We start from the raw sequence: 21,321 nt of genomic DNA, 5'->3' as shown, positions 1-21,321 counted from the left end.
TATTTGGAATCAATAATATGCAGAGCTGGGGAACGAACCATTTGGGAAAAATGATAGACAAGTACGGCATTACGTACTTCACAGCTATAAAAATATCAGCTGTCTATTTTTTTTACCTCTCTTACAGCTTTATCTCACTTACACGAAAATTTACCGTATATTTATTTGTCAGTTGTTGATGTTTCTTCTTCTTTTCCCTTCATCTGTGCAAGGCGTTCCCAGAGGTTGGGCTGGAGCTGCACAAAATTAAGAAATTTGACGAAAAAAAATAGATAATTTAATAATTAAAATTTAATTGAAATAGATTTTTTTGTTTAATTTTTTGCGAATTGATATGGGCTTTTGGATATTTTTTGAGAATAGCAATGGATTTTGGAAAAAAAATTTCAATAATTTGATATTTTAAATTCTTTTCAAAAAATTTAATTTTTGGTGAATGGATGTGTATTAATAATTTTTTTTTTTTTCAAAGCAATTCAATTTTCCAAAAAATTGAAAATATATATATTTATAATCCAGTGGACGCCCTTTGGGTTATGATTTTTGAATGGTTTAATTCAAGTCAGCTCTTATTAAGCTGTATACAATTCCCAGGAATTACGTAAAAATAGTTCCATAGTTGGGAAGAATGGGCCAATTACTACCAACTGATTGTGTGCCCTTTTCTGTTTCTTTTCTGAGGAATGGTTGCGTGATAAAAAATACAATAAAGTTACGACGTGCTCTTTCACTGATCAAATTATTGTTGAATTCAAATTATGGGTTAACTATCAAGAATTCCCAAAAATTATTTAATAATAATTCCATCGCTGCGAAGAGATTACTCAGAATTAAATAACTACCAACTGATTTTGGAACTTTTTTCCAAAAAGTCCAAACAAAGACTTAAAACTCAGCAAAAAATCTATTATGAGCACGCTTGAATGTTCAATCAGGTTTTGTACATAATGTAAAACAATAAAAAAGGAAATTCACTATTCAAGAGTTAATAATGATGACAACAGCTAAGAAGAGAAAATTCATTCTTCAGATTACCAATTCTCAAAAAACGGTATAGCTAGTAATAATTTATTACTAGTGATATAAATTACTTATTACTAATAAGTAATAATTCTACCTTTATATTTTATTCATGGACTAACTATGAGACTTCATATTTTCAGGACGTGGAAGAAAAATTAGGCCATATTTTTTTACCATAACATAACATGGAGCTATGAAGTTAGTTAATTGTTATTCCGCAAAAATCAAACATGTAAAACATTTTTTCATCATATTTCATGGATTTCAATGACATTTCTACAATAGCTAAATAAATATTTATGCCGATTTTCCAACCTCATCTTATTTATTGTAAAAAGTTGTATGAAGGTACCATTTCATATACAAAATATATCCGGGCTACCTTACTAAAAAAATTAATAAATAAATATTTGTTTTAAGGACGGATTAAGTAAAGCTTTAAAACAAATAAACGAAACGCCCTGTTAGCTTGATGAAATACTTGATCGTGAATTAGTTATATTTTTGATGCAAGATGTTGCTTTTTATGATACCACAGAAGACATTTGGCCCCCATAAGTAAAACTATTTATATAATAAGATATTCTCTTCGAATGTTTATTTATAAAAAAAAGCACAATTCCTCCTTTACAAAAAATACCATAAAAAATAAGAGGACTGACCTTTTCTTTTAAAGATGATTTTCTAATAAAACGTCATTCAATTAAAGATGCATACAATCTATTAAAAGAGACGCTCGACACTCCTAACGGACCAAAAAAAGTGTTACTACGACCATTGTACAAGTATTGACAACGTGTTGTTTGTTTCACTACATAATTTTAAAGATTGTTTAGTATTAAGTACAAAACTCAAGTCCTTGAGTATTAAGTAGCGATGACAGTAATGATTAAGGATTTGAATATTTTCGAAATCCTCGTGAGTGAACATTTAAAAAAAATTATGTTGGTAATCTGCAGGATATTAGTACTCTTATTCATTATTTCTCTCTATTTTTAAAATTTAAAGATATTAACAATCAAAGACTACTATTATATTACATTACATATAACGTAAAAAATAAAAATTTTAGGAAGATATGTGGAATAATCTGAATACATATTTCATACATCTTATTTGGCTTAATAAATCATCGATATTTTTATGAAAAATTCCAAGGATCAATAGTTAACGACTGGCCCCAATGATTGTAAGTCCTAAGGACTGATAAGACCAGTCATTAGATCGGGCTGGACTGAATAAATAAGGCCTGCCACAACACTATCTCTGTCAGGAGATATATTGGGGTCTATCAAAGGTTTCTACGTATACTTTTCTTTTTGATTCAAACAAATTAATTTATTCATAAAACCATTTGATAAAGTTTCATCAAGACTGGAAATTTTTTCATTTTATGTAGTAAAAATATCAACTTTGATACCCTAAGGTGTCGTCTCCTTATATTATGATGCAATCTTGAAATTAGTACGTAGCAGCCAAGAGTAAGAGTACATTATTTGATATTATTAAATTATTTACCAGGATTGCATCATGACACGTCACGTACACTAAATCAATAATGACGAAGGAGGTTCTGTGTTAGAACCATTATAATATTCACACAACCTCTGTTACACTATTTATATTTGCATTGGTGTACAGAGAAGAGTGCCAATGGCATTGCCTGATAGTAACTAATGTTAATTAGTCTAACAGGCATGGAGATTAAAGGGGTTTAATCAGTGGTACAGTATGGGTCAATCCTTGATGAAGATCCCTCCACCTCCCCCCCTTGGGGTTATTGAGGAAGAAGAAGAAGATAACGTCCGGGACTTGAATGAATTGCCTCCCGAGATTGTCGTCAATGTTTTGGGGAACTTAAACGCCACAGACTTGAGTTTGGCGGGCTGCGTGTGGCAAGAATATGCATCAGATGAGATCCTTTGGTACGGACTCTGTCGTCAGGAGTGGTCCTACACCTCCATCTATGAGAAAAGAAATCCTTCAATACTCTCCGCCAAGAAACTCTACTTGCTTCTTGATGAAGGAACCCTCACATTCAACTCGGACTTTCAAAAGGTAGATGTAGTGAAGGAACCAGACCTTTCAAATGAATGTCTCCAATATAATCTTTTTGAACACTTCTTCTTTTATATTTAAACTTTAGGGCATGGACTACTTCTTCGCCCATGGTCTTTTAAAAGACAATACTGAAGATATTGCTCAGTTTTTCAATGGCTCTCATCTTTTATCTAAATCTGAAATGAAAAAATATCTTCAAAAGTGCACTGATGTGACAGATAGGCTCGTGTATCTTCAAAATTTTTCAAGTCAATCCCTCCCTAATGCTTTGAGAAAGTTCTTCTCAAAACTTGAAGCCCCTGATGATCGAGGGAGATACTTACAACAGCTTCTCAATACATTTTCTCGACGGTTTTGCCAGTGTAATCCAAAGTTAGGCTACTCTGTGGGTGAGTAGCATAGATTCATGAATTAGCGGTGAAATCGTTGTAATATATATGTATTTTTTATGAATTAGATTTCGTCTACGTGTCATGCTATTCTCTTATCCTTTTGAGTGTAGACTTGTCTAGTCCTCACGTAAAGAACAAAATGTCTAAGAGAGAGTTTATTAGAAATACTCGGAATGCTGTTGGAAATGACAGACCCCTTTCGACTGGAGATGAAATTTTCGGAGAGATGTACGATAATGTATTTCTGAGAGGGCATGTCTCTTGTGGGTCTCAACAAATACATCACAATAAGATGCAGTTTGTCCCAGGTTATCTAGCCATTTTTCTTTAGGAGTATCTAATTCTTAATCCTTATTGTTATTTTATTAATAGTCCATTTTATGAATAGTTAACTCATTTATACTATATATAAATATATATATATAATTTAGCAAAAACCCATACCCATAATAATAAATTATATACATACTTTTGACTTCATTTTTTTTTCTTTTTTTTAAAGAAGCTAAAATGACATTATTCTTCATTGTAAATAATATGAGCCTTTATTAATAATATTTAAGTGTGATTTAGCTTGAATAGAGTATCTTTTCATTTATCCTTGGAGACTCCTGGTGAAAATCTTTCATATTATACAGTAATTATATATGTATAAAACATTATTTATCTTGTTTGTGACTACATATTATATTATAATTGATAAATATATATTATGATATTTCCAATCATATACACTATGCTAAACTAGTAGCCATTATTAGTCAAAATTATTTACGCAAATTTGGAACAATATTTCCTTAACCGTTTTATAATTGCTTCTTTGCTTCCTAAATTTCCATCAAGTATATCTGTTACTAACTTATCTTCGTCATCGTTACCTTGCTCCTTTGGAACTAATGTTGCGGCGAGTCTATTAATAGATTCTTCTTTATACACGTTAGTAATATAATCTATCAGCTCTTTTTTGCTCCAGTCATATCCCAATGCTTCCAAACTTCCTTCAGACGATCTACACTTTGGACAATTGGTTTCGCTTGGCCAAATAATTTTCAGATGCTTTGGATCTTCTGTAGGATCACCTAATTTAGAAATTATTTAAGTTACATACATATACATATATATCTTGGGGGAGTGCCAAATTGTCGTAACTCAAATACTAAATTCAAATAGAATTCAGCTTCGAAAGTCCATTCTTTCATTATGAATAATTGTGTTTTCCAATTTTGTACAATAAAATGGATCTACGAAATTCATTTGAACAGTATGAATTTCTCTGTTTTTAAATATTAGACTTCGAGGATGACATATAGCCAATAAAACCTATTTTTGTAATTTTTCAGTAACGATAATTTGGGACTCAATCCTCGATATAAAGTATAATATTCAATGAAAGTAAACATGAAATGGAATCCAGTGCCTTAATCACAGTTTTGTTATTGGAGGGCCTGGTTGTACTGACTATGGATGACTCATCATTAATAGGTCGATAAATAATCGTATCCAAAAAAAATATTGGGTAAACAGCCCCCCCCAGTGATTAGGCCCTAGGAGAGTATGTACCTCTTAACTTTTCATTCGCCATATTGTGAATTTTCCATATCCACAGTATGACATCAGTGGGATTTGAGGGTAAATGTCCTATACTATCAACTTTTTTCATAAAGTTCTTTGCACAATGTCGACAACTGAAAAAGTTTTTAACATATTCAAGAATGGCCATGGCGACAGTACTTGAGCTCACTTCACTCATAAGCATAGGATCACCATGAATGAAAGAGCTGACAGAGAGTACGTGAAATAAAGTCCAAACACCGCAGGGATATCCTCTAAAGTAAGGTGACGAACCCTTGCATCCTTTCCACTCAGATGGAGTGCGACTGAAGGGATCATACTTTTCATTCAATTCGTTAAGCTATAAATTAAATTAAGATGCGATTTTGACACTTTCTTTGTTAAGGAAGGCTTACCTTATTTTGATAAACAGTCTTATTGAAACTGGACTGCTCATCTACCAAATTTCGTAATTCAAGAATAGTTCTCAGTATTTCGATTCTCAAAGGAAGATACTTGATAAGGGTTGTAAGAAAAAATCTTAGGGATGCATATCTTCCTTCTTTCATTTTAGAATACATTGGCACCTCAACCGTCAACATATATTTTATGGTTTTTTCCAAATCCCCTTCATATGCAATATCAGGATTGTTTGATGAGTTCGGTACTAGAGGGATAGAAAAATAAACTCATGGATTCATACTTAATATTCAACAAATATTTTTCACAAGTGCATAACTCAAAAAGCAAATTGTCGTGCTAAAACAAAATACAAACTCACTCCTTCAAAAATCTACCTAATTCTTCATTTGAATATTTTTCTTCCGTGAGAGATGATCCTATTTCGTAATCTTTTAAGAATTCTTTGCATATATTTTTTATATCAATGTTTGTTTCATTAAACCGATTGTTCTCATCAAGGAATTTAACTAGATCAGAATATTTTGAGATTGATTTTGAACCTTTTAGGTTGAAAGGTAATTCATATCTGCTATACTGTATTCCTTTGGGCTGAACACTTTGACTAAATCCTATTTACGTAATATATGATTATGCCTATAATTGTAAATATAACAAATTTATAAAATGAATTACCCTCTACACTGTTTGCTAATTTCTGTTTGATTTTGTCTACATAAACATTATCAGGCGGTTCATCATTGTTTATGAAATAGGATACAGGATAACTATTGGGAGCTTGATTGTAACGAATATTGGGAAAAACTTTTTCTGTCGCAAAGTTATTTTCTTCCACATCAGCGTCAAAGGCTGGATCTTTATTGAAGAGTACTCCATTTTGATTTCTGGCAACATTGCCTGATGTATTTTGAATTTCAAGAAATTTTTCGTCATTATATCCATTAAATAATTTCGTATCAGTTGAATGCCCATTTTGTTGATGAATATTGATGGATGAGGAGTGTACAGGACCCATGTTAAAGCCAATATTCCTTAGTGGTCTACTATTTTCATCACCTTTCTTTATTTCCAATAGTGCAGGATTTGAATCATAACTATTATTCAATGGGATGAGTGTGTTGTTGTCTTTCCAACTATAACCTTGATCTATATTTTTTGTTAACGGAAGTTTAACCGTTCCTCCACCGGATATAGTTAAGGGAGAGACTTTTCCCATCGTCAGTTTGTCGTTATTTATGTTGGCCATTAGATGATTACCATGTTTACCATTAACAATGTTTATATTATGCTGAAGACCTAAAGTTCCACCGCCAGAAATTGAACCCTGACCACTATTTCTATTTAACCCTACATTAAGTCCTCCTGAATTTGAAGGACCCAGGGACCCATTATTCGAGGATGAGCCAATACTTCCTGCCCTATTTAATCCTCCGTCAATATGTCCCTGTTTCTGACTATTAATGCCAAATTTTCCTTTTATCCCATTAATAACATTTTTAATTGACGGAAATTTAAACATTCCTCCGCCGGAGATTTTTAAGGGAGAGTCTTTTCCCATTGTTAGTTTGTCATTATTTATGCTGATCATTTGATTATTTCCATTTGTGGCGCCATGTTTACCGTTTAAATTACCATTCCCAATGTTTATGTTCTTCTGAAGACCTAAGGATCCTCCGCCAGAAATGGAACCCTGACCACTATTTCTATTTAACTCTACATTAAGTCCTCCTGAATTTGGAAGATCCAGGGACCCATTATTAGAAGATGAGCCAATATTTCCCGCCCTATTTAACCCTCCGTCTAAATGTCCCTGTTTTTTACTATTATCACCGAAGTTTCCTTTAATCCCGTTAATAACATTTTTAATTGACGGAAATTTAAACATTCCTCCGCCGGAGATTTTTAAGGGAGAGTCCTTTCCCATCGCTTGTTTGTCATTATTTAGGTTGATCATTTGATTATTTCCATTTGTGGCGCCATGTTTACCGTTTAAATTACCATTCCCAATGTTTATATTCTTCTGGAGACCTAAGGATCCTCCGCCAGAAATTGAACCCTGACCACTATTTCTATTTAACTCTACATTAAGTCCTCCTGAATTTGGAAGATCCAGGGACCCATTATTAGAAGATGAGCCAATATTTCCCGCCCTATTTAACCCTCCGTCTAAATGTCCCTGTTTTTTACTATTATCACCGAAGTTTCCTTTAATCCCGTTAATAACATTTTTAATTGACGGAAACTTAAGCATTCCCCCGCCAGAGATTTTTAAGGGAGAGTCCTTTCCCATCGTTTGTTTGTCATTATTTATGTTGATCATTTGATTATTTCCATTTGTGGTGCCATGTTTACCGTTTAAATTACCATTCCCAATGTTTATATTCTTCTGAAGACCTAAGGATCCTCCGCCAGGTATTGAACCCTGACCACTATTTCTATTTAACTCTACATTAAGTCCTCCTGAATTTGGAAGATCCAGGGACCCATTATTAGAAGATGAGGCAATATTTCCCGCCCTATTTAACCCTCCGTCTAAATGTCCCTGTTTTTTACTATTATCACCAAAGTTTCCTTTAATCCCATTAATAACATTTTTAATTGACGGAAACTTAAGCATTCCCCCACCAGAGATTTTTAAGGGAGAGTCTTTTCCCATCGTTTGTTTGTCATTATTTATGTTGGACATTTGTTGATTCCCATGTTTACCATTTAAATTACCATTACCAATGTTTATATTATGCTGAGGACCTAAAGTTCCACCGCCAGAAATTGAATGTGGAACATTATTTCCATTTAACTCTATATTAAGTCCTCCTGAATTTGGAAGACCCAGGAAACTATTATTAGCTGCACCAAATTGGCTCTTATTTAAATTACTAAGTATTCCATTGAAACCAGTTACAAATGCTCCTAGGTTTGGAATACCTAATGACACTCCTCCATCAATTGAGCCTTCTTCATTACTTCTATTTGGTTGACCTTTACTTGTACTTTGAACATTTACTCCTTCATTTGAACTTACATCTTGGTCTTTTGCTTTAGGAGTGTTTAACGTATCTCTTCCAGATGTATTAGTAATTATACCTTCACCCCGATCCAAAGGTTCAGGTTTTTTATTTTTGTTATCATGCAAATCTTTTGAACCACCACCTGATGGTTTTTTGATATTATCTTTGATATTGGATTCTTGCGGAATTACATTTCCTAGGTCTTCTGTATCTCTTTTGATTACCTCTATGCTCCCATCATCGTTGACATATAAGCATACAATTCCTCTTTTGGTTTGCATAGTCTGAAGTTGATTTGCAATATAATCGAATAGTTCAATTCTTTGATCTTTTTTGAGTCTCCCAGATAAAACTGGTGGAACTTTTATCATTCTATTTTTTTCCGTATAATTATTTGTTGTTGACCTAATATACCTTTTTTTATCAGGAAAATCATGTTTTTTAGTATTTTGGATAGCATATTCACTGTAATTTGTAGTCCTATCTAAGTTTTGCATTAAATCATGAAAATTATAATCACTCAATTGACCAGATACTTGGTATCTTTTTCCTGTATTCCTCTTAACAGCTACCATAAGTTCTAAACGACATATTAAATGGAACTTCATAGTAATTTTTTTTAATAGAAAATAAAGTTTGTAAACTAACTCACTTGATAAATCATTTTCCAAGATATCATGAGATATTCCAGTATTAAGTAGATTTCCTTTTATGAAGCCAGAAACTTGATCAAGTGTTGAAGTATAAGAGCTTAAATCAACATAAAAGATTTTGTCCCTAGGAAAAAATACGGATTAAATTATATTGACGTACATTGTAAAGGATATGCATATATCCTTAACTCTTTCCGGTCCTTCCAATTCACTAAAACAACAGCAGGGCGACTAGTCAAGTTGAATTTACGACTTAATTCTCTTTTTCTTGAATCAATTATCTTGAATGGAATATAATTGTCATGGGAATACTCGATAACAATCCTTTCACTCCAATCTAACTCAGGCAGCTCTTTAAATAGAAGCACGGATCTATCAGCTCCATTCGAAAGTTCTTCAAGACTATCTCCTCTAGAAGAATGGATTGTATAATGAATTAAATATAAATTATTTTTTTCCATATTACCTGAATGGTGCTAAGTCTGGATATTTGGAGGGATCCACAATTGCATTCTTTCTTACTACTTTTATGGCATCAAAAATATCATGGAGAACCAGGCGTTTATGACTACTAATTTCGAATCCATTATTATTCGAGCCATTGTATGGTCTGAAAACTTTGATGGTTGGCGTTCCGGGTATCTGATAGGTAGAGCAATCATACTCTGCACAATTAAAGGCAGCAATAACGATTGAGTCCTTCCAAGCTGAAATTTACTTATCTCAATCATTCGTCATTCACTTTACACAAGTTATATTTTTACTTTGAAATAAACTAGCAATCTTTTTCCAGAATGGAGCATATCGGATGCAATGTCCACACCAATGAGCATAAAATTCAACAACCCAAATTTTATCTGGAGAAGAAAGTAATTCTTTACTTTCATCAGTCAATTCTTCAACAAAATCATTTGAATCATAGAGGGATTTCGCTGTGAACCCTTCGTGAAATAGTAACACACAAATTAAAATATACAAGCGCATATTGGATACTACTCCTAAAAATAAGACGGTTTCACTCTTCAATCGCGGATAAAGAACTGAATAATTAATTTATTCAAAACTTGAATACTTGTTGTTCTTAGTTACAAAAGTTGGGGTATAGCTGGATCGATGTTTTTAGTGTGCTTTTTTTCTTGCTATGACGTTCGCGTACATCAATTTCTAGGAAGAAGGTTAAACGACAAATTGTAATATAAGAATATACAAATGCATACCGTCATTAAGGAGTTTCAAAAGGAATGTAATTAAGTGTTTATTTATTTATTTATAATATCAACATTTTAGCATTTCCTATTTCATAACACAAAAACTTAATGTTTTATTCAAATTACATATTATATTCCCGCAAGGAATGCATTACCTTTCATAAGTCTCATTGTATATTACAAATATTTATAATTTTGGCTATAAAGACTAGAGTTTTCTTGAATTACCAGCTCTGACTTTATTCTAAGAACAAAGCATAGATATTTCCAGGAAGGATAAAATCATTCCTAAAATTTGCTACTAAATTTAATTTGAACTATGAACATAATTTTTTTACAAAGTAACATAGAATTATACTGAATATTAGATTCAGTATTAAGAATTTTAGAGTATGCCCCAATATATTTTAATTGATAACTAATTAGCTCTTTATGATATGTATAAATATATGCAGGGTTTTTCCTTTCTGGTATTAAGTAAACGAGAAATTATTAAAAACACTTCAAGCTCCCATGTTTCCATTCCATAATATATCAAAAAATCAAGTAGTACGAGTTATAGATATTCTAAAAAGACGACTTGAATAAAGACGCTTTATTGACGCAAGTATAGACACAGTAAATATATATATACAAATATAATTAATAAAGCCATATTCAAAGAGCTATGCCAACAGCTCCAAGAGCTTCTACGGCCCACCCAGGGTAGCTCTCCTTATTAGGATAATATCTCTCAAAAAAAGACTTGACAAAATGTGGGAATTTATCTTCAATGATGGAATCCCTCATATTTGTCATCAATCTTAATTGAAATGCAACATTATGCACTGTCAGTAGATGACATCCAGTTGGTGCTTTTGAGGCAAGAGTGTGCAAATATGCTTTGGTATAATGAGCACAGGTTGAACATTTGCAGTCTTTATCAATAGGTGTAAAGTCCATTGCGTACTTTTGACTTTTGAGATTAATATTCCCAGGAGAGTCAAATACTAATGCTGTGCCGAAGCGAGCAGTTCTTGTGGGATATACACAGTCGTACATGTCAATACCTAAAGCCGAGCAAACCACTAAATCCACGGCAAAACCAACTCCCATTAAATATCTTGGCTTCTCCTTTGGTAGAACATCTGTAGATGCATTCACCATCTTCCAGAAATCATCTTTGGCTTCCCCTCCACTCAATCCACCCACAGCAAATCCCGGAACTGGTCTTTCTATGAGTTCTTTGGCACACTCAATCCGCTTTTCCGCACTAAGACCTCCTTGTACAATAGGGAAAAGATTTTGGTCGTGTTGTCTAGCATGGGCAGAGATACAGCGATCTAGCCAACGGACAGTTCTTTCCTGTGCAACTTGAAATCTTTCTGGATTTGAGTGGGTTGCATCAACAACATCATCAAGCTGCATTATGATATCAGCACCTATAGTGTTTTGTATTTCTATGGATACTTCGGGAGTGAGTAAAATTGTACTCTGTGGATCATATGGAGACTGGAATTGAACCCCTTCTTCAGTGATCTCCGCTAATTTCAAAAGACTAACCATTTGAAACCCACCAGAGTCTGTGAGAAGAGCTCTATTCCAATCCATAAACTTATGAAGTCCTCCAGCTGCCTTGAGAGTCTCAACGCCTGGGCGATTTCCCAAATGATACGTATTTCCAAGTATGATTCGACAGTCCATTCTCTCCAATTGGGTAGGAAGAAGTCCTTTGAGGGTTCCTTGAGTCCCTACCGGCATAAAAACAGGGGTTAAAACCTCTGCATGCGGTAAAGAGATAATTGAAGCTCGTGCCTTAGAAACTGAGCACTGAGCCACGATTTTAAGATTTAAAGCTGACATTTTACTTTTCTTTACTACATCTCCCATCTTATAGAGGGATTTCCGATTTCGTAGTCTCTCAAAAAACGTTATTCATGCGGAGAATATGTACAGACTACAGTGTTAGTATAGCAAGCACACTAGTACACCTCAATGATTGTATAATTAATACTGTTTTAATACAACGTTTCATTCAATACCCCTCTTCTGTTCATATGGCGATAAATTGTAATAACATTTAAACACATTGCGTAAAATCCACCGGGTCTGAAGTGGGAGCAACCTCCCGTGAATCATTTCTTAACGTTTTATGCGTATTTTTTAACAATAGTCCTACAAAAGTTGAAGAAAATCCTTATCAATGACATCCACCCCTCCCTTAATTATAAAGTTATCATAGCCTCTACCTTAAAGACTATGTTAATCTTAACTAACTCATGGTTGAAGTAATATCATCGATTTATTTAGCCATTTCAAATCTGCTGCACCTCCTATCTAATCCACGCCTGTTTACAAAAAAGTACATAAAGATAGCTTTTGATGAACACCCATGGTTGCAATTGCGAAATATTTTGGGTATAAATGAGTAAGATTATGTTACATTTATTATAGAGGGAGGGTATAGACTCATCATATATTTATAGCACAGTGGTTCTCAAACTAGGCGCCTCAATGCTTTTTCAGGTACGCTCTGTAGTATTCATTAAATATGAAATATCCATTCCTTCCAGTCTAATTATATGACAAGCAAGTAATTATCCTGAACTGTGTTTCTCATTAGCACATGAATAAATAAACTTCAGTGAAATATGTTCACTATGCTTCTATTGAATGCGTTATTTATCTTAACTATAGAGCATTTTCACGTGACGGCGTTTTGGGCGTAAACAACCAAGTTTTATAACAATGACCCCCTTTTTGTTATATATATAAAGGAAAATAGTCAATTATTGGATATCAAAATAAAATGGCTTAAGCATTTTCCCTAATGTCCATCTATTGCCCAGTTTAAATATATATCTTACTCTAAAAGTTATGAAAATATGTTATTTCATCGCCATACAGTTTTTATTTCATTATTGTACATAAAAATTAACTATTACAATGGAAAGTATAAGATATTTTTCTCTAATTATCCTACTTTTCTCTACTTTAGGGTCGTTTCAGTGATGGGTGCAAAGAAGTCTCTTCTTTATGTTATGTACAGTTTTTCACTGACCAATTTTTTTGTTTATTTAACGCAACCTTTCAATTTTATGCAGTAAAATGAAGGGGGGAAGAGAAATTAAAAAATGAAGAATACTTCCGAAGAAGAAAATACTTTTCCTTCTTCTGAGAGGTCTGCCCATATATTCTCTACGGTTATGCCTCAATTTGTCTTGGTATTGTTCCGATAAATAAGTGAAGACTAATTCGAACCTATTTTTATAAAATCCTGTCATTATATTAATGTTTTGACAAAATATGAAATATAAGTTGAAGAATTAGAAATTGTTGGTAGGATGATCTATTATGCATTAATTTCATAAACTCTTTTGGCTAATTAAATGAAATAGGTTTTTATAAATGTTATATATATATTTCTAATTACTAAATATAAAATATTTAAATAAAGCCATTTACATACTATATAATTACTTTGTTCCATTGAATATTAGGTTATATCAAAATTACGAGATGTACGCTAACATTTTTTTGAGTGAGTCGGAAGACACTTTTAAACATTTGATAAATTCTCCAGAATCTAGCAGCTGATGTTCAGGACATACTGCCTCATAATCTATTTATGTTCGATAAATTTTGTCTCTTTATAAGATTCTCGTGGCTCATGTTCAGAACATATTGTTTCATCTTTGGAATCGGGCTTTTTATGCTCAGAAAATTCCTTATCTTCTTCCGATTCTGGTGGTTCATGTTCTAAATATACTACCTTTTCAATTTCAGATTTTTGCGTCTTTGAGTTATTTAAATCATGTGGATCTAACATTAATTTGTTGAAGTTGATTACAAAAAGTGAGGCATCACTCGCTTATAAACGATTGAAAATATACAACTAAAACTTAAATTATCAATATTTAATTCCACGGCACAAGTGATTATTGTTGTAATTTACAAAAACATTTTTAAGATTTATATAAATTGTAAGGAGGGAATGCTTTAATATTTCTTGTCATTTGACGTTGCTTTGTAATACTAATATATTAAGTAGAGTAAAGAAAGTATTCTGAAGAATCTTCATAATTTCTCAATAAAAATAATATTGGAGCTTGAATTTCCATGGAGTTTTAGCTATTTATCACTTTCCTTACAGCTTCGAGCTGTTGTCATCATTGCACTGTCATGCAACCACATCATGTCGATTTTATTCATTTCCTACATGCTAAAACGATCTATAAAATATAGGAGAGACAAAAACAGACAAGTAATTCTGTTCCAACTCATATCCTGGATATTATGGACCTACACATGTTACAGATGAATTACAACTACTCCAGGTAGGGAAAATTACTCTGAGGTAACACCCTTTTTGGAAGGAAAATGTGATGATTTCCCATTCTTCAAAGTGAAATGATTTGAATTTGTGATTCCAAGTTGTTATTAGTTATTTCAATGTAACAAAGGTTAATAGAAATATAATGTTATACCATAACGCTTTTCCGACTGATATTTGACATCCACCACGCTTTTTAATGGTGACGTTAAAGAGTATAACTGTCCATGTTATTAGAATAAGGTTAGGCAAGAAGAAAATGGATAGGCAACCACAACTGAACATATTTATTAAATAAACCTCTCTCTTTCTATTTATAGTGACGTCATTGGAACGAGTCTTGGTTATTATTAATAACCAAGACTCGTTCCAATGACGTCAGTTATTAAGACATAGACGTAACACATATTAATAAATAATATGTTATAATATTTTTATTTAAACATATGTTTCATTTAATTAGGTAAATAAAACTAAATAAACCTAAGAGACATTTCATACTACCGATTTTGGAAAGATCTGGTAAGAAGGTAGGCTTGGATTTTGGCTTGTCGAAGAAAAAACGAATTCAATACTGATGAAACCAGAACTTGTGCTTATCATTTTGATCCTTCGTGTTTCATAATTTATGAAATTTAAAAACTTACCTTTGTTATTATATTTAGTAAAATATCACTTAAGAAATATCGAGTAACATCAAATTTTTACTTTTTAAATTTATGTAGTATTAATAACCAAGACTCGTCCCAATGACTTCACCAGAAATAGAAAGAGAGATATTTATTTAATAAATCTGCTGTGCTTCCACCAGTCATTTTCTTGTTGCCTATCCTTGTTTTAGGGTAGCATTGATAACTGTTCCCAAGAGTACCTCTATCACCTTCTATGACTGTTACTGTTAGAGTACCGCTGTTATCCTGTACGATGTCAAAATCTGTTTGTCTTGCCGAGCAGTCGGTACAGTTTATCAAATTGAAAATTCTGGCAAGTACGATTACATGGTGGCATAACCTTGGTATTTCTATAAACCTTGTTGTAACCATAGTAGTATTATAATGAATTTAAAATAAAGTAAAATTTTGTTATAAACTTCGAATAACATACTAACATATCATATGCATAAAAAAATTGTCCAGATGAGAAGTCCATTTTTTATTTTTGTCAAAAAATAAAAAAATGTAAATTAAAAAGAAAATTGAAAATACTTTCAAGACTATTATAAATCTTTAAAATTATGCCTAAAATATATCGTTTAGTGGCATTTCTTCTTAAAAATTGAAAATTAACTTTTGAAAAAAAAAAAGAAAAAGAAGAGTCAAAAAATGAAAAATTATTCAGAAAATGACAGATATTTCAGTTAAAGATCCATTTTTATAATTTATATGCATCGAATCTCAAAAAATAGCTCTCCAAACTTTATTTTATTTACTAATCCAATATTCAATTTTTGCATCTGAAAAAACAAAATTGTAATTTTCAGAGATTTCTTTTTTTGCCCATAACTTTTTGATTTTAAATAACTTTAGAAACGTAGTTATTGGTATAGTTGTTGTTTGAGACGCCAGTCACTTTTTAAACTATAATTCAACACCTATCTAGTCTCCTCTAGCTCCAAAAAACGGTTTTTGTGTTGACCCCCCCGCCCAACAAAAAAACTGTCTCAGCCTGACCAGGATCAAAAGATTCCCCAATGCAAAATTTTGGCCTTCTTGGTTCAACGGTATGGGCAACGATATGGTTCTATTTTATATACATTATAGAGAGACATCATTCTTTCTATTCTCCTCCCCCTTCATTGTACAAAATAAAAAATTGAAAGGTTGTGTTAAATTTACACAAAAATTGGTCAGGGAAAATCTGCAAACAACAAAAAGAGGGAAAACACAAATTTCTTTGCGCCCATCAGGGAATAATTGGTACAGATTTAACCATTTTTATTGCATATTACTTTGATTTAAATCAAATATCAATGTTTGCCGATGGCATCAAGTAGTATCCATTGCAGATATTAAGTCTTTTTTTTAATTTCTGAAGCCATTTGTTTAAGTTTCATGGGGATTTATTGGAAATTTGTTTATTTTTTGTAGTAAAAATATCAATTTTGAACCCTCAAGATGGCCCCTACTTCAACTATGATGCAATTTATCATGTTAGGAGATCTTTGATTTAAATCAAGGTAATATGTACCAAAAATGGCTAGGTTTGTACAACTAATATTTTTTTCGATTTATTTTTACTCACGAGAAAAGTAGGATAATTATTAAAGAAAAATATTTTTTAATTCTAATGAAATAGTTAATTTGCATTATGGAAAGAATAATGTAGAACGATGTAATAACCTATTTTGAATCAATTTTAGGGTCAAATATACCCTTATATTATAAAACTAGATAATAGAGGGAAAAGGGTTATGTCCTTTTATTTGTGTATCCAATTTTGACAATATACAATAGTTGACTATTTTCCTTGATATTAATCAAAAAATGTTTTTCATTGTTATAAAACATGGTTGTTTAGGCCCCCAAAATGGCCTACAGCCACAATGCTGACGTCACAGGAAAGCGCCAAACAAAATATATATTATATTCCTTGGTCCTATTTTGTATATAGTGCTCTCAGAGTCAATACAGTTTGAGAACCACTGTTATAGAGTAGTGCATTAATCCTAGAAAGAAAAATATCTACGCATATTTTTAGTATGTTTTGTTTATCGCATGAAGCTGACTCTGTAATTTCCATGTTATGGTTTGTTTAATTTAATATAATATATTTATATATATTGTGATTGGGATTTGTGATGATTGTCCATTGATATAAATAATGTCTAACCATTATTAAAATTCCTCTACACTACTACGAGCAAAATATACAACATTTAGTAAGTTTTATTTATTAACTGACTACTTCTTCTACAGGCCTTTTCATCTATGTCTTTCTCATAGTTTAGATTGAGTGATTTTTACTAAAGTTTGTCAGTCTGACGGATTATTACTAGTACAGAGTTCGCCACTTGTTATGTATGTCATAAGTGCCTTCTCATTCCCTTCATACTCGCAACTTCATTTTATAGAGGCTTTCCAAATCCACACTTAAATAAGAAGGAAAAGGAGTCTTCTTACATGATGTTTGGTGCAAGAAAGGACGCCATTACTTCAAGTAATCGCACAGATAATATGACAGAGACCATGCGAGTCATGCGGATCTCTTCTCCGCCTGTCAAACGTCTCAAATCATCGTACAAACCCATTCTCTCAAGCGATTCTACCTCTGAAGTGGATCATCGCATGTCGGACCATAGCATTAGGTAATATTTACATAGTCTGCAAAGTAATTCATTCTCAATTAATGAAACTAATATTTGTACTATTTACAGTAGCCGTATTCGGGAAATGTCTCCACCTAAACGAAAAGTCCCTTCTTCAAAGCGAAAAAAGATGACAATGCAAATAGCTCTTCATTCGGATATTAAATCCTTTAATCCTCCTTCTGATATACCAATTGACCTTAGAGCTATTTACACAAATACACCAAAGGAAAGGGCGCTTGTTTTATATACCCCACCATCTAATTTCCTTCCGGACATCATTGCAAACCATGATGCATCGCCCAAAAAAACGAGTTTTAAACAAGAGCGATCTCGAAGAAATTCCGCCCCTGAATTAGAAACCATTTCATCTCCAACAAATAGTGACGACACTATGGATATTTGATCTCATTCATCATCTAATCTTTTTTTTCTTCTTTATTTAAAATTTTATAATTTATGAGGATCCACATTTTATATTACTATTAAGTATATATTAACTATTATTAATATCAGTCCTCATGAAAGTTTGGTTTCTGATAGTACCGACCCCAGGACTGAACTATGTACCACTTTGATGTCTTACACATTAACAAGCTCTCCCCTATTAATTAATATATCAAATATTTTTACTCAACTGATTCAATAAATAAAAAGTAAATCTGTGGTGTACATGAATAGAAAACTCATTTATTGTGGTTAATATTTATAAAATGATCAAGTTCCATAAATGTTAAATACTATACCTAAATTAGTCGCACGAATAGGTGGTCGTTTCTCCAATTTATACATACGTACATTGGTAGAGTAATAAAATTAAATTCAAATTCCTGATCCTAACACTAATAACTAATTAATTATAAAATAATTCCATTGACAATGACTGATATCACGTTATAAATGATAACAATTGATAATAAAAACAATAATATTTATAATTGTTCATTGATCTAAGCTAAGTTGTATCAAGATGTCTCTGATTTCTTGTCGTTCTTTTTCAAATGGTGTAATTGGGTATGCTTTTTCCAAATGAATTCGTCTCTAAATCTGAAAAAGAGTCAAGTCAGGGTGATATACGATATAATAACATGTAAAGAGCATTTTCACTGACGTCATACATTACATCATAATTGAAGGAGAAACCAGCTTGGGGGTTCAAAGGTGATATTTTTACAACATAAAATGAACATATTACCATTAAATCAGTGTGATACTTCATAAAATATCTTTAAAAAAAAACTACTTAATGGAAATGAAAAACAATGACATTGAATTAAATCAAAGTGATATGTATTAAAAATGTTTAGATTGATCCCATTGTTTTTTTATCGATTAGGCACGGGAAAGGTAGGATAGGAAATGTCTTATTCTTTCTATAGAAATAGTTAATTTTATCTATAAAATAGAAATAAGATTTTATAACAATGAAAGAAAATATTTTTTATACATTTTAGGGTAAGATATATAATAAAACTAGACATTAGATGATACAATTTTGATCGTGGGTAAAGGTGCAAGTCCTTTTTTTGTTGGCCACGTTTTGGTTTACAATATTCGACTTATAAATCGACCCTTAATGTAAATGAAAAAATGTTTTTCATTGTTATAAAAATTGGTTGTTAAGACCCCAAAATGGCCCACATCAACAGTAGTGACGTTACATGGGAATGCTCTATTAATATATTACCTTCGTTTACAAATGTTACACATATATAATTTGCTATTACGATGCAACGTCAAATGATTCTGATAAATTTGGTGCTTGATGAACTTTTTACCACAGACTTTGCACTCCCATTTCTTAGAGCTACGCGGTTTCTCGTCATTTGTGCTTTTCGGTGGGGCCGATGACGTGGTAGGAACTTCGTTTTCATCATTACTTGATTTAGTGGAGCTATTCTTTGAATGATGCGTTGACATATGCTTGTCCAGATTCTCTCTTTGAAAAAAGCCTAATTTAAATATAATAATTACAAATTATTCTAATTTTTTATGGTATTCATTACCCCAACCACAAATTTCACATCGAATTGGTTTGGAATTCGAATGAGACAAAATATGCCGTTTCAGATATGTCTTAAAAGATACATAGATTAGATGTATTACAATTTAAATTATAAATCAATCTCCCTACAAGTTTGTAGAATCCTTTCCCACAAATATGACACTTTTTCGTTCTGTCTCCATCTCCATGACTGGCTGAAACCTTTGCTGATATATCATCAGAAATGACATCTTTTTCACCGATTAGACTACTCAGAGTACAGGACTCATATTTGAGTCTTCTCTTTTTTCTACTGAAAAAAAAATATATATATAAAATGCAAATTAAAAGTACTCTAAGTACGCAGATTATTCACTTTTTCTTCCTATTATGAATGCTCTCAATGTTGGAGGTAAGTTTCGAACTTGGATTCGGAAAAAGCCTGTGAAAATTGTCTGTTCCTATGATTTTAGCGCGAATTTCCATGCCAGACCATTCTAAAGAGATATCAGGTGGTAGATCCAATGAGGGAAGATTATCAGGGGCCGGCATATCTGTCACTTCAGGAGCTCCCATTATTTGAGCAAAAAACTCTGAGGTGGAGGGAAGGAGAATGATTTGGCGAGAGAGAACTAAAGTCTAGACAAATAACAATTGATATTGTCTACTACAGCTAACCGACGTCTATCACTAAAACTAGACCCAGTTCCAAATCTAATAGAAACTCAAACTCAAATTTTCTTTTTTTATTATTTTCCTTCCTTCCATTCGTCTTTTCCTTTCCTTTCTGAGCCGCTCTCTCTCACTCTTACTCTCTCCTTTTATAGGCTCTTTTTATCCCCCTTTTCTATTCTATTTAATGTTATCAATAGGGATATGAAAATTGCCGAACTCCTTGTGAGCATACATTGGTAGCCTGCAAGATATTAGTGCTCTTGTTAATTATTTCTCCCTATTTAGACTTATTAGCGAGCAAGGATCACTATACTTTATTTAGGGATATCTTACTGTAGATATTAAGAGCATTAATATCTTAATTTAATAACATATACTTTTTATTTTTATTTACACTCACAAGTGTTTAGACAATTTTCACATCCCTATTTATCAATTATCATGTCACCCCGGTCCGCGACCACTCTATTCAAATTTATGTCAGGGAACAGTGAAATGGATAAATAAGTTATCTTCTTTTGGCGTTCGCTTATTTTGACTGAAGGGGATAATAATTTTCTCATAATATATATATATAAATAGGGGTGCTAAAATTGACGACATCCTAGTGAGCACTGAGCTTAAATTTGTATAAAAAAGTATATGCTGGTAATCTACAAGATATTAATGCTTCTATTAGTTATTTCTTCCTATTTCGAAAATTCAAACGTAGTAGCATGCAACGAGCGCT

At 32.3% G+C, this 21,321-nt stretch overlaps 5 protein-coding genes and 1 long non-coding RNA gene across 9 annotated transcripts; 3 read left to right on the top strand and 3 right to left on the bottom strand.

Moving 5' to 3' along the window:
• The first annotated feature begins 991 nt into the window (after window positions 1-991).
• On the top strand, window positions 992-1,337 carry LOC139904907 (uncharacterized). Its single transcript, XR_011779176.1, has 2 exons — window positions 992-1,104; window positions 1,164-1,337. It is a non-coding gene; the product is annotated as an uncharacterized lncRNA (long non-coding RNA).
• A 1,260-nt stretch (window positions 1,338-2,597) lies between these two features.
• On the top strand, window positions 2,598-4,220 carry LOC121114271 (F-box only protein 8). The gene is made up of 3 exons (XM_040708186.2): window positions 2,598-3,081; window positions 3,170-3,473; window positions 3,542-4,220. Exons 1-3 carry the CDS (start codon window positions 2,755-2,757, stop codon window positions 3,805-3,807), a joined length of 897 nt encoding a protein of 298 aa, XP_040564120.1. The 5' UTR covers window positions 2,598-2,754; the 3' UTR covers window positions 3,808-4,220.
• On the bottom strand, window positions 4,003-10,285 carry LOC121114268 (uncharacterized). The gene is made up of 9 exons (XM_040708184.2): window positions 9,873-10,285; window positions 9,575-9,815; window positions 9,298-9,519; window positions 9,108-9,232; window positions 6,123-9,035; window positions 5,825-6,058; window positions 5,444-5,694; window positions 5,037-5,388; window positions 4,003-4,555 (listed from the first exon to the last, which is right to left on the bottom strand). Exons 1-9 carry the CDS (start codon window positions 10,090-10,092, stop codon window positions 4,248-4,250), a joined length of 4,866 nt encoding a protein of 1,621 aa, XP_040564118.1. The 5' UTR covers window positions 10,093-10,285; the 3' UTR covers window positions 4,003-4,247.
• A 594-nt stretch (window positions 10,286-10,879) lies between these two features.
• Tgt (tRNA-guanine transglycosylase) lies at window positions 10,880-12,427 on the bottom strand. The gene has a single exon (XM_040708185.2). It carries the CDS (start codon window positions 12,183-12,185, stop codon window positions 10,974-10,976), a length of 1,212 nt encoding a protein of 403 aa, XP_040564119.1. The 5' UTR covers window positions 12,186-12,427; the 3' UTR covers window positions 10,880-10,973.
• A 2,623-nt stretch (window positions 12,428-15,050) lies between these two features.
• Window positions 15,051-18,604, top strand: LOC121114273 (uncharacterized). Of its 3 annotated transcripts, none has more exons than XM_040708191.2 (3): window positions 15,051-17,506; window positions 17,571-17,932; window positions 18,002-18,604. In XM_040708191.2, the coding sequence occupies exons 2-3, from the start codon at window positions 17,748-17,750 to the stop codon at window positions 18,336-18,338; spliced, it is 522 nt and encodes a 173-aa protein (XP_040564125.1). In that variant the 5' UTR covers window positions 15,051-17,506; window positions 17,571-17,747; the 3' UTR covers window positions 18,339-18,604. The 3 variants fall into 3 exon arrangements, with proteins under 3 accessions (XP_040564125.1, XP_040564124.1, XP_040564126.1); XM_040708190.2 differs by having other exon boundaries at window positions 17,324-17,506; window positions 17,576-17,932; XM_040708192.2 differs by having other exon boundaries at window positions 17,327-17,506; window positions 18,005-18,604.
• Window positions 18,596-21,131, bottom strand: LOC121114272 (uncharacterized). 2 transcript variants are annotated; one of them, XM_040708187.2, is made up of 6 exons: window positions 20,992-21,131; window positions 20,293-20,832; window positions 20,067-20,229; window positions 19,939-20,008; window positions 19,620-19,884; window positions 18,596-18,979 (listed from the first exon to the last, which is right to left on the bottom strand). In XM_040708187.2, exons 2-6 carry the CDS (start codon window positions 20,490-20,492, stop codon window positions 18,898-18,900), a joined length of 780 nt encoding a protein of 259 aa, XP_040564121.1. In that variant the 5' UTR covers window positions 20,493-20,832; window positions 20,992-21,131; the 3' UTR covers window positions 18,596-18,897. The 2 variants fall into 2 exon arrangements, with proteins under 2 accessions (XP_040564121.1, XP_040564122.1); XM_040708188.2 differs by lacking the exon at window positions 20,992-21,131 and having other exon boundaries at window positions 20,067-20,226; window positions 20,293-20,705.
• Window positions 21,132-21,321: the final 190 nt, after the last annotated feature.

This window comes from Lepeophtheirus salmonis, chromosome 3 (assembly GCF_016086655.4).
Source record: "Lepeophtheirus salmonis chromosome 3, UVic_Lsal_1.4, whole genome shotgun sequence".
Classification (NCBI taxonomy): Eukaryota; Metazoa; Arthropoda; class Copepoda; order Siphonostomatoida; family Caligidae; genus Lepeophtheirus; species Lepeophtheirus salmonis.
This window is presented reverse-complemented; position numbering and strand designations above follow the sequence as displayed.